General features: G+C 44.0%; 2 protein-coding genes across 2 annotated transcripts; both read right to left on the bottom strand.

Annotated features, from left to right (window-relative positions):
* Positions 1–931: 931 nt before the first annotated feature.
* Positions 932–1,348, bottom strand: LOC131282178 (vitelline membrane protein 15a-2-like). Its single transcript, XM_058311583.1, has one exon. It carries the CDS (start codon positions 1,346–1,348, stop codon positions 932–934), a length of 417 nt encoding a protein of 138 aa, XP_058167566.1.
* Positions 1,349–7,494: 6,146 nt separating this feature from the next.
* On the bottom strand, positions 7,495–8,037 carry LOC131282268 (uncharacterized). Its single transcript, XM_058311682.1, has one exon. The coding sequence runs from the start codon at positions 8,035–8,037 to the stop codon at positions 7,495–7,497; it is 543 nt and encodes a 180-aa protein (XP_058167665.1).
* Between the last annotated feature and the right edge of the window lie 5,593 nt (positions 8,038–13,630).

Genomic DNA, 13,630 nt, shown 5'->3' with positions numbered 1-13,630 from the left:
AAACTTTTTCCATTAAACCTGTACCAAGCGGCGATGGGCATCGCTGTACGCTGCACGAGCATGTCGGCTCGTGGCACGGAACACCGAATCAAATAAGTAAGCAAAAAGCAGCTCTATGTGTCGATCGATACGATGGTGATGATCACGATCAAAAGCAAACATTTAATTTTAATTAAATTGCTACCCACCAGCTGTCGATCGGTGGGCTTCCGTTTTGTCAGCACCTTTTTTTCTGCAAAGGCATGGGTGCATTCTACTTGAAACTTGTTTTTTCTGTTTGAAGAAAAACTTTGAAAACTAGATCAAAAAAAAGAAAATTACAGACAAATTAAATGGTTTATTGAAACGACATTCCAATGAGATGGGCAAAGAGTGATGCGAAAATACATCACGCTGTTCAAATATGACCAACGGTTGAATGGTGGAAATTTATTTTTACTGTTTGTTCACATCTTTACCTTTTTTTAGAAGTGAAACAAAATTAGAAAATTGCATTTTTCAATTAAAGTTGAGTAAATGTGAAAAGAATTAGATTCATTTTCAGCTTTACCATAGTAAATCTGTTTGAAGATCGTCTGTTCCAATTCGCCACAGTTCATGTTTCTTTCCATGTTCTTTCCATGTTTTCCCACCCTTGAATCCCCCACCAAGTGAAAAGAGAGCAGAGGAGTTTTGTTTTGTAATTGTAATGAATTTTATTTCCCTTCAAATCGTGTAGCGTACTAAACAGTGTGCGGTTGAAACATCAGCAGAATGCGTTGATCCATCGCGGTGATGTCCTCCGACGCTGGGCGTTGCGGTGGACATCTGAGGTCAGAGATGCTAGCCCGAGACCCGCGCCGGCTCCCTCGGAAGGTGTGGCTCCCATGGTGCGCCCTCGGGTCCCGTCCAGTGAGTGTGTGTGTGTGTGGGGGGGTGCGGCGGGCTGCGCTTATTCCTCCAGGTCGAAGGCGGACGCCTGCTCTCCCTCGGAGAACGAGCGGTATCCGTGGTGGGCGGCCGGGGCGTGGTGTCCGTATCCACCGTGGTGGGCAGCAGGGGCGGCGTGACCGTATCCTCCGTGGCCACCGTGGGCGGGCACGCAGGGCACGTGGGCAACGTTGGGAGCGCAGCCGACCAGCAGGTTAGCGCCGCACTTCACATGGGGAGCCTTGGCGGCGTAGGCGTGGACGACCGGGGCGGAGTGGTGAGCGTATCCACCGTGGTGGGGAGCGGGGGCGGCGTAGCCGTGGTGGGCCGGGGCGGCGTGTCCGTACGCCTTCGGGGCCTCGTACTTGGGTGCTGGGTAGTCGGCCAGGGCTCCGACGACGGCGACGGCAAGGATGACTGCGGCAACGATGGAGTTCATTTTGCTGAAGGTGTTGGTGGGTTTTCTTCCGAACTTGAAGAGGAACTTGGAAAAGCTACACTGGCTAATGCGCTGTGTTTGAAGGGTGAGAACAAACGGTGACTGATACTGATCGGTTGCCGGCGGTCAGTATTTATAGTCCTCCGGCTCAACTCCGTTACCCGCGATTCGCGGGTTTTCCTCCACATAGGTGTGTGCATGTTTATGTGTGTCCGGGTCAGCAGTTTTTTTTTTTTGGGGAACACTTTCCGCGGTTGGGCAGTTTATTGAACAGCGGCACTTTGTTTATCGGCCGAGGAAAATGTGAACTCGTAAGCAGGAAATGGTTGGCCGTTTGTTTGTGATGACATTCTTGATTTTTTGCTACTTCTGTGACGACACCAATCGACACCATAAGAAAAACAGGTTGACTTACTTTTCGGCCAGCCAAAGGCCGTGGACAGCTGAGTTGCGGAAAAGTTGGCTCGCAGGTTGACTCGCAGGTTGGCTGGAAAGAGGTATTCGGCTGGAAGGAGGTATGCTGGTGGAAGATAGAAGGGAGATGGAAACGTAGGGACAAATTTTCGGCAAAGTTCGATGCAGTCGTTTCAATGCACAACATTTAGAAAAGTTTCACGACTTTCTTGCATTTAAGAAATGAACGGAAGTGCCTTTATCGAAAAATAATTGTTTATCTAAAAATTTTGACATAACTTTGAATATTGCAAAAATCCCTAAAGAAAACTATAAAGATGTGTGTAGTTTATTTTGCTCCATAGTTTGTCAAAAAACCACAACGATTTTCATTCATGGAGTCATTGAATGGGGATCATTTCATTTTCATTGACTAACCCTCATTCATGCTAGCATCGCGAGTGTCGATAAGGTATACGATTTATAAAACTCAGAGAAGGAAAAAGGTTCTAATTTATTTAAAAAAATGTTTTCGTATGTTAAACTTTATAACTAATGCAGTAAAGTCGGGGCCACAGCCACAGACATATGAAAGTTTATTAGCAATGATATCATCTATTGTTATCTAGAGTAAATAAAAAAAGGGTTCTTCAAACACCAATAAATTGACAAATTTATTTACAAATTACATATTTACAAAACATACATCTTCGAAAATTTTCGAGTAGTGACCTTTCGTAATGATAGCATGGTTCAGGTAAAATCGACGTTCAGAACAAACTATCCATACGACAAATAGTCTAACAATCCTTAAATAACTATTTATTCTGAGAATTTCGCTGCCATTATTTTTATCAAAAATCAAACATTAACGTAGCGAAAAATACATATATTCATTGTGGTTTATTTATGAAACTGGGTATTTTGGCGGATGTAAATAATTGTGGGTTGTAAATAATAACCAACAAGATCAACAAAAATGGTAATAATCCTATCATTTACAAACATTAATTTGACTAAATATTTGTTGTTAAGTTTGTTTTTACTTTTATCAATAGACAGATGATGAGTTTTATTTCGTATAACCCCATACCTATTGTTATCTTCATTCATTACCATAATTTTTCAGTAAAGAAATTAAAAAATCAATAATATCAAAAAAATATTACTTGGTGTTCATCCTTGATAATGGGTGTAATATTAAAAAATATAACTAATGTTGCATCAGATAATTTTGTATGTACAAATGTTACCAAACTCTGTTGGACATAGTTTTGTTAACTTACCACTTGACAAAAAAAAATGCCACCGATTTGAAGCAAATAAAATTCCATTCGGGTTATGTAAAAAAGCTGCAAAGCGTTGCTTTTTTCAACCCTGCAAGTTACGATTGATAACCTGTTCGATTTTGGTAAACGAAAATCGGTCAACATCGGTTGAATTGAAAATTTGCTGATAACTTCGACTTTACGCCCAAAACGAGAACCGATTGTTGGCTCTTATAAATTGTCGATCAACTCAGCGGATACTCATCAGTACATCGCCAGCAGCGCTAATCAGTTCATCTACGCACTACGTTCACCGTCCGCATCCAACTCTCACGATGAAGTTCGTCCTCGTAGCAGCTACCGTCCTGTTGGCGTTCGGTTCCTCCCAGGCCGACTACCCCATGAAGGGCTACGGCAAGCCAGCGGCCCACCACGGCGGTCACCACGGTGGACACGTCCCTTGCGGCGCCAACCTGCTCTTCAGCTGCCACCCGAACGTTGCGCACGTGCCCTGCGTCCCTGCCCACGGACATGAGGGCGGCGGTTACCATCATGCCGCTCCGGCCCACCACGCCCCGGCCCCAGCTTACCACGCACCGGCTCACCACGCACCGGCCCCGGCTTACCACGCTCCGGCCCACCACGCTCCGGCACCGGCATACCACGCACCGGCCCACCACGCCCCGGCCCCGGCTTACCACGCACCGGCTCCGGCCAAGTATTAGAGTGATACCAGCGGAAGATGTGTTCAATTCGAAGCTTAGCTTTTAAGTAGTTAAAATTATTAAACAATCCAATTTTAAACAAATTTTCTGTTTCCTTTATGATTTGGTGGGGAGGGGATGAGAAGAAAGAAAAACATACTGAAATTATTGGGGGAAAAAAGGGAAACACTTAACGGGCATCAAAAACCTGCTAGTTAAAACTAGAAAGAGTCGCAAAAGGCGATATGCTCCGAAATACAGTTTTTAGCAATACCATATTTTTTCATTGTATAACATGCTTCAAACAAACATCATTAATAAATTAATAGAAATTGGAGATATAGAATGGTTTTCTATCTAAAGTTGTTGAGCATCTTCCTATGAGATCAGCAAGAAGATCAAATCGTTTTCAGGAGAAGCATGAGTTGCTTTATTTAAAAATTTTAATTTTATTGTTATAAAAAATCGTCACTTTTACTTAAGTAAAATACTGTTCACGCAGATTGCAATGTTATCTTTGAGCAAAGCAAATTATTGTTCAATTTTAATTTTTGATGTATCTTTATTCCATTTAAAAAACCCAAACATATCGTATTTTTATACTTTATGTAAGCATAGCCTTAAAATCATCATTTCAATTCAGTTGTCATTAAATTGACAATGATTCATTCATTTATTGACTTTTACTTCTTATTTCAAAATCAGATAACTTCAAAGCGTGCTCTAGAAACAAAGTTAATCAAAGAATTGGTTGAATGAAACACCACTCAATGTACCGCAAATCCCGTATGCCTTTGACCGGATGGTTTCGCCGATCAAAGGGCAAAACTCGTTCGAGCTAGAAAACCACCACCAGAAGGTCCATTTTCCCCTGCTATGCAATTCGTCGGCCATCGGTCTACATCCGGGGTTGAAATGCCGACTGCCGCTCGGACCAGACCTGTAAGCTTGCACAAATACAATGTCCATTTACCGCTGGTTGGTGCGTTGCAAATTTAAATCGTGTTTGCTTGAGGTCCAAACTCGAAACGGAATGCCATATCAGCTGACCGACGGTGCTGAGCCTGCGATAGATGGGTAGCAAACAAAAAAAAAAGCAAACACGTCGCAGTGGAAACCCGATGGTAACTGGAACGAAGAGGACCTGTTCCAATGGGTATTGCTAACAGTGAAACTATTTTACGAACGTAACCAAATAATGTTCCGGCTCGAGTTTCCACCCATCCGCACAATGACATCAAAACGTCAAACGAATGATTTGGCGGGTGAAACGGAACATCACAGCAAGCGGGGACATCACGGCAACCTGCGAGGTGCATAATGTAATGAAATGCAGTACGGACAATACACCATTTCCGAACGCGAGTGGCCGTTATTTGCACAATCAACGGTAGCTGCCCCTGCCATTGTGTGTATGTGTGTATGCCCCTGCTTGGCTCCGGAAGTGGAACTCGCATGTCATCGGTTGCCGTCAGTTGTTCACACAGTTAAACTGTGTTTATTTTGTATCTCCACTCTCTTCCCCGATGCATTCCGTCATCCCAGCGGGATGTTTTTTCCCCGGGCTCGTTCATGATATCCGCACCGCAACGAAGGCTGAAAACCTGGCCCGGGATCATTTACAATTTAGTTAAAATGCATTTATAATCCCTTCCCCACCGGACACTCCACCGGTTTGCCTTCACTCTCGTGAGGATGCACTTTTGCGTCGGTTTGGGGCAGTCGATGGCCATCGCTCCGTCAACCGATGGTGGCTGAAGCACTCTCACGTTGGATGGGAATGAAAATTAATCTCGAGTGAGAGTGCCGATAAATGATGCAATGTTCAAGAGGCTTCACAAACAGGCCCCGGTTCGCAGATGGTATGTTGAAAATGGTTGAATGAAGCGGCACCAGATGGATGATACGGTAAAGATTGTCCAAGGATAACAAAGAGAACAACAACTTTGACTAACAGAAAGATTTTGAACTAATAACTGTAATGCATTACTTAATTGTTGCGTCACAACATTTATTATACGCTTTAGTAAATTTTCTAATAAACTCACCTCGACTCGAAGAAATACTTTCAACTTCATTAAAGCCTACAACTGCTTTAAACTCCTTGTTAATAATGCAATGAGCATAAATTAAAACTGATAAACTCAACCCCCCTTACCAGTTACTTCATTAAAGGTAATTTTTAAATCCCTTCTTTGGGTTAGGCCTGCAAGGGTTGTTTCCTGTTAAGCAACGCGTCTTGTAAACGTTTTTTCCCTTCGTTTCCTGGGCGTAAAGCAGAGTCGTGGAATTACCAACGGATTCCAGCGATTTTTCAATTATGTTTTTCCACCTAATATTCAACGCTCGTCGCTGGAGTGGGATGGAAAAATTTCCAAATGGAGCAGTTACTCCCTTAAAATACGATCTCCGGTGTCGGCAAGTGTTCGGCCCACTTTCGGCACGAATGTGTCCCCAAGGAACGTTTTCCTTGGGTACAGAGTTCTTTAACGCAGTTCCTCCACCTTACCGACCAAACTTACCGAGGAGTACTTTCGATTCAAGACATTCAAGAATCCTACCAACAAGCTATAACATTACCTTCGCCTATCTTAAGCGCTCCTTTAAAAACCCTGCGAATGGTTCGGCGTTGGTTCCGGGAAGGATTTTCAATCGAAAACAAGCCACCTAACGATACAAGGGATGAGTATTGCTTGGGGTGGGGTGGGCCCTACGGAAAAGGAAAAAAACAGGAATGATAATAACCAGAGATTATGCGTTTAACAAAATTCGTACATTAGCATGGCGCCTTCAACCACGACACTCGCGTAAGATTCCCACCCGATCCTCTCGTGGAGGTTGATTTTCCACCCACAAATTCCACCCCCTTCGGGCGAAATGCTGCAAGACAATTGAATTTTATTACCAGTTATGAGCAACGCGCGCTGTTTATTGTTTTTCAAAAGCAGCAAACGGCACTAAAGATAATTTGATAATTTCAACAATCTCCTGCCACTTAGGCGAAGGCCAGAGTCTGGTGGTTTTCCACTTTTTCAGCGCGCCGATTTTTCCCACCCTACTGGGGGAAACTTTCACCCCACGGTCATGATTGGCGCGTCGAGCCGTTTGCGTTGGGCAAAAACAAACAACAAAATGCCACGAGCCAACAGAAGATTGTTTTAGTTACTTTTGAATGCTGTTGTGTGCTTAATTTGCCAGCCCAAGAAGTTGTTTGTTTTCAATGTTCAATCGCGAAGTAAAAATAAATTCCGTTCCAGTTGTTTAATCCTTCGATCTTTAGTGTTTATTTTCAAACGGATCGGTGAATCAATACAAAAGTTGTTTATCGTTGTCGAGTTGCCAAAAAATACCATTGTCTTTTTGTGACTTGTTTCGATAATTTCATCTAAATTGTTCAACAACGATGTATCGGAACCAATGCAAGTATCTTAGGGAAAACAATGCTGTAGGAAATCTTTGTTAAGAAATAGGTTGGTTGGCAACATTCAAAAATTAAAATAACCAATTTTAGTTTTCAATTTCATTCAATTACTGTCTATTAAGAAAAGTTGAAAAATCTCAAAACATATTCATTTTTTAAACTTGTTTTTGATTTATTTAAAACATACAATTTCAATATCTTTTCTGAAAATGGGTGCCATCTTTTTTTTTTCTTTCTTAAATCCGCATCATCTAATTGAAAACAATTTGGCAATTATTTGGTTTATGGTGGTCCTATCCGGCACCACGGGTTTATTTGTATGAAATCTCTCAAATCGGGATCAACACTCCCCGCGACCGTCTAATCCTCCATCTCCGCCTCGAAGTCGCTCGAGCGCTTGCCGTATCCGCCACCGTATCCGTGGGCAGCCGGGGCGGCATGGCCATGCTCCTTCTTCGGGGCCTCGTATCCACCGTGCGCGGCGTGTCCGTATTCCTTCTTCGGGGCCTCGTATCCGTGGGCGGCCGGAGCAGCGTGTCCGTACTCCTTCTTCGGGGCCTCGTATCCGTGGGCGGCCGGGGCATGATGGTAGGCCGGGGCCGGCGCGTGTCCGTACTCCTTCTTGGGCGGCGCATGATGGTAGGCGGGGGCCGGAGCGTGGTGGTACGCCGGGGCCGGAGCGTGGTGGTACTCGTGGTGGCCACCACCGTGCGCCGGATGGCACGGTACGTGGGCAACGCTCGGGGCGCAACCGACCAGCAGCTGGGAGCCACACTTGACGTGCGGGGCGTGTGCGGCATAGGCGTGCGCCACCGGGGCGGCCGGGTACGCTGGCTTGCCGTAGCTGTCGGCCAGACAGACTCCGGCCAGGCTGCAGACTGCGATCGCGACTAGGAACTTCATCGTGTAGGCTTTGGATAAACTGTACTGATCCTCCCAACCGACGGCCGGCAACATTTATACCGAAAGTGTCGATCCAATCCGGCCGGCCGGTAAGAACCGGGTCAGGCTTTTTCTTCCACACATCGGTGGAATTGTTTACACACGCTTTGTTGATGATGCAACGCGAAAACGCGACGCGCTGCTTCGGTGACCCTGTTTCGGGTCGGGCTGCACCGGCCAGCAGTTATTCGTTGGCACAACGTACTGTTGACGTACGCAAGTGGTAACGGAAAATAGGGAAAACATGGCAGCTGGGGTTGAAGGCGGCGGCAACGACGGAACTAGGAACTAGTTTGCGAAAGAAATTGTGCGCTATTTTTGCCCCGCCATTTTCATTATCCGGAAGCTCGCGAAACAAGGCACCACCGAGGTAATGACCACTCGCGTCGGTTTCCCCAAAAGTGTCGACAAAGCACGAAAAAGGAAAAGACCCCATTCAGTCCCCTTCTGGCGCCATCGGTGAAACAGTTCCACCACTAATGAGCTCATCTTCCGACTATCTCATTAACCTTCCCGCCGTGTCATGTTACAGTATCGCCGCGTTCCGTTCCGCGTTCCGGCGAAAATCAAGACGTCTCCCCTTTTTTTGCCGGTGGAATTAATCAGCCGAAACTGGAGAGGGAGCTGATAGCTACGTGTCTGGCTGCCCGCGCCGCTCGGAAAAGCGCTGACCGACAGCGAATTTTACTGACCCGAACGCTGGCCGCCCCCGTTCCTCTAGCCGTTCAACCATTAGCGTTAAAAAAACCCGAATGGATAATTGTGCTTAAATTGCTAGCAGTGATGCTTTCTGCCGTGGTTCGCAACACGCAAGAGAACGCTTCCGATCTCTAGGTAATGGGAAAAGGACATGGAAAGTAGAACCTGCCAGTGGCAATGATATGGATTACGCCGCTGGGAGATGGTGCAACGGCATAATTAGCGCATGAATCAGGAAAAACCCTTCGTGTTCGCGGGGATGTTTGGCTTCGACCAGCTTAATCCCCGGGATGCTGACGTTGGTTGAACATTTTGTGTAGCAGAAAGTTGATCCGCTAGTTGCAGTATTTTGTCTACTGTCTGCTTCTACAAAGAACTTATTGATAGTTCATTGAAACGAATTCCAAATCCAACAAATCCTTTGATAGTTAATACAAACGGTGATTTACTCGATGAAACCATTTTGAGCCTAAGGTATGTTCGAGTTCGAACAGTACATATAAGCATCACAGCACGAAAATGATATCAAACTCAACAACTATATTCAGTAAACATTTTACGCAACACATGGAAACATATTTTATGAAAATTCAGCATAAAATGAGTATTTGACTCTTCTCAAAATCAGCTTCATGTTCGATCCAAATATAGATCACTTTGTTGGTTGATTGTTCAAATTGATTTCCCATTACTCGGTGGGAGAGTTGCATAAAAGTAAACCTCGCTCTATAAACAAACACCATTAGGAAGCATTTAAAATCGTCCCCGATTGAACCCGCCAGGATGGGATTGAACTATCTCGAGCTCGGTCCCTCGAGTCCCCATCCTCGCTTTTCCTCAAAGCTCTCGTTCGAAGCTGTAATTGAAACGGTTTTTTCTCCATCCACATCCTTTTTCAACCCTCGGAAGGTTCCCCGAGCGGTGTGGAGGTTGTTTGTCGGTTTTATGGAGGCACTTTGGCCCCGGAATCGTTCCGAGCATCGATAAAACATCTCAAATGAGACGCTCTCGGGTGTACGTGCCCGCCGGGAAGGGAAGGGGACGACCGCCTAGCTGACTGTCGGGAGTCAAGTGTCCAATTGGAATCTAATCGTAATCGTTCGCCGGGCTGATTGCTTCACCGGGTCGAACGTTCCCGGGATTGGAGTGCAATTGCTATAATTATATGGGTTTCGCATTGGAGTGAATGCGCACTACAGGGGAAGGGTTGAACAGGAGGATGTGTGGTGGGGATTGCAAATGCACCCTCAGCCAACTGTTTGCCAACTTTCAGCAACTTTCTCGAGAGTTTTCATCAGCTCGAAGAAAGTAGATTATCTGGAGGGAAACGAATTCGTACTATGGTTGGCATGAAATGCCGCACTTGAGTTTTTAATTGAAATGCGTTCAAATAAAGATTTCTTTTCACAACACAGCGAGGTTCTAGTGACGAAATATACCTGTTTTTCAATGATTACTTTATTAGTTGCTCTTCAGTAACATACAATCCCTTTGTTTTATGGTGATATTCTATTAACAAATTATTAAGTCTTGTGCTAGGAAACATTCCAGAAAAAATATTTCATTTACTAAATCATCATCATTATCATATTTTCCATCCACTAATACGCTGCAACAATATCCTTAAGCGTTTTCTATATCTAGATAGTTTGCTGTACAAATATCATAATATCAAGTGCAGTAGAAATTCTTTCTATTTTATAGCATTTAATTTAATTATTTAGCAAAATAATTGTAAAAGCTTACTAAAATTTATAAATTCTAATCTGAAATTTTAATCCATTGTTTATCAGTAATAAGACAAACGAAGTATGGTTTCGGTACAATTATAAATAAATCGAAAGTGGTAAATTTTGAAACGAAATGAATCCGTAAACTAAATGTCACTTGGTGGTTTTAGCTAATACTCCTAATACCTTTTCAAAATTAAATATTTTCCGTACACGAACTTAAAGCCGTTGATAAGCGGATTAAATATTTCAAAGCACAATGAAAAACAATCCCGTATACAAACACTAACCCGTGGCGTGCAAAACGTCACCGGCAGGAAGTGGTTTTACAAACTAAAAGCTTAAATCTAAAACAAAATAACGCCACCCGAACCCGCAACGTGTCGAAGGATCAACCATCACGCTGCGACAAGAGTGCCAAAAAAAAAAGCGACCGCATGTCCGGTGCACGGTCGCTCGGCTAATTACACGGTGCGTTGATTGGTTTCGGTAGGGCAATTTTGGAAAATTGGCTGCATTACCGTCGCAGTCACATCTGATGAGGAGGTGGGGACGCTTACCACAACTATCCTCGGGGTTCGGGGACCGGACGGGAAAATTAATTAAAAATTAAATTTCCCATCACACTCATCGGACGGTGTAAATAATGCAACCATCGGTAGGAGGTGGCAGAGAAAAAATCCAGGAAAATGCCAGAGCTCACCCAAAATAAAGAGAAAGTGTGACGTCAAAACTTCCATCCGAAAAAATCGAAATAACACGCCAGCACCGGATGGCGCACTTGGCGAGGATTATAGAGTGTAATGAAATAACGAGCGTATGCTCGTACCACTGGGGCTAACAAGGATATAAGGACATGGTGTAAAATCCATAATTTGCTTTTCGTCTCGCGTCCCACCAAGGGGTCGGCTTCCGGGGTGACGGGCAGTTTAGTTCAATTAGTATCGCCGGAGAGCCCGATCCTTCGGGGGTTCGAGCTTTCCCTCGTGCGCTATCGTCGATTGGAAAAGATCCGAGTTCCGGCGGAGAGCGCACCGTAAAACAATACTACCTCAGTAATAAAATTATGTCCAGAAGCAAATCTCGAGGGCTGGCCATGGGCTCGATGGGCTAACTTTTGGTTTTTCTTTTGCTTTTTTTGCCAAGATGCCTTGTTACCGAGAATGCTGGATTATCGGGGGAAAATATTTTATTATTTGTTTTACTACATTCACCCTGAACCCAGCCCTCTGATCATTGTCTTCCCTCCGACATGAACAGAACCAATGCTCTCCTTTTTCGTAGATAGATTGACCGGAATTAGCTGCTACGACTCCGCAGGACGACTACGCCGAGCATCGATGCCTCTAACGATGTCCCGAATCGCCGAGCGTGACCGTAGCGGATTCGTACTGCGGTCAGGCTACGCAACCTTCTGGCCGCTCGTCTAGGCTGCTTCTTATCTCCGATAATGTTACGGTTATTGTTATGGCTAGCGCTTCCGGCGCTTCGGGTGCAGCATCGTGATTACGGTGATAAACATAAACAGAATTATGTCTCGAGTGCTCCGGAAACAAATCGTCTTCGGTTTTTGCCAGGGCAATGGCGCCAGCCCACGGATCAGAAAAGTGAAAAAGTGCTATCGGATCGTGCTACCTCACCTCCGCCCCCCACCCAACCCGCCCGGGAATCGAGGTCAATAGGGGCGATCCAGTCAACCGTCGACCACCTCCAAATCTGAATCACCCGATATAGCTGGTTGACATCGGGTCAAATCGTAATATTGTACAAGCAATATTTTCCCTTTGCGAATGCATTTGGTCCCCTTCAACCAGCTGTAGCAGTGATTGAACTCATCACCAGTCCGACCCCGACGATTGTTATCGTGCACGGAGCAGTTAAAGTGAACAAAAGGAAAGTGAACAAGAAAGTGAACATAAACCCTATGGGATAGAAAATTCGGATTGTTTCAGGATTTGACGTGGAAAACGTTCTTTGTGAATTGTGATTTGTGGAGATAGCTTCGTTAAGATACGTTTCTGTCTCCTGCAAACTTCATGGACATGCAATATATTTCTCCAGGAGGCAATTATATTCTAAGGAAACAAATAAATCCTTAACCATGTTCTTATGACAGGAAAAAGATTTGTAAATCTAAAATTTAAACCTAAAAAGCATGACAAATCTCTTTGAAATAAAAAAAACAAGTGAAAAGAATAAAGTTGAGCCTGGTATGTTAACCTGTTGCCAAAGACAGTTGTAGAGCCAAATTCACAAAGTTGTTCCCATGTAAAATCAATTACATTACCAAGCATAACAATACATCCACTCTTTTGAAAAGCAGAAGTACACACGCGTCAACTGTTGCGTGAAATAGGTCGCTTTTTATAACACTTGCAATTTTCCGGATCATTACACTAAACAAAGGTAGGTTTTTGGGGCCATCCAGCGTTTAAAGTAATGTTATCCCTTCCAGATAAAAAATCACCTAGCTTATTTGATTTCCTAAAATGGAACGCTTGTTGCTTACACATGTGCAAACATTTTCTCGGAAGAAGGTAATCATATTGTCGAGTTTTATTAATTTTCAATTATTTTCAGTTCCAAGATATTCAGTTACAAATTTAAGCTGTTAATTGATAACGTTATTTTTTTCTCGCAATACTATTTTTATTCTCCAGATTATGAAGAAGGCTCAAACAAAATGAAATAATCACTTCGAAATACGTCTACCTAAATATTTGTTCCATTTACATTTCGTCCATTCTTTTAGACCGTACCTACAAAGTTACTATAATCTTTTCAACAACTCCTGAAACCCTAGCAAATTTCTGTATTTTTGATATGAGTTTAAAATAAAAGCATTGAACCTATTCACCATTGCGTTTAACTTCCCAAGAAGATTTTGTTTAACTTCACCGCTCGCTTGAGGTTCACAGTTGAGAAAATGAAAAACGTCCCTTTTCGCTCGCCGTAGCACGCAATTCGTATTCAAATCATCGAATTTACCCGCAATATTCGCGCCTCGCGGCTCGTAAGCACGTTTGCCCGAGAACGAAGCGCCGGATTTTACGATCCGGCTGCGAACAGGATTTCCCCACAGTTTCCGCGCACTGAAAACACAATTACGCGAGCGAGCAAACCCG

This window comes from Anopheles ziemanni, chromosome 2 (assembly GCF_943734765.1).
Source record: "Anopheles ziemanni chromosome 2, idAnoZiCoDA_A2_x.2, whole genome shotgun sequence".
NCBI classification, from domain to species: domain Eukaryota; kingdom Metazoa; phylum Arthropoda; class Insecta; order Diptera; family Culicidae; genus Anopheles; species Anopheles ziemanni.
The sequence above is the reverse complement of the archived record's forward strand: the minus strand, read 5'-3'. Positions and strand labels throughout refer to the sequence as shown.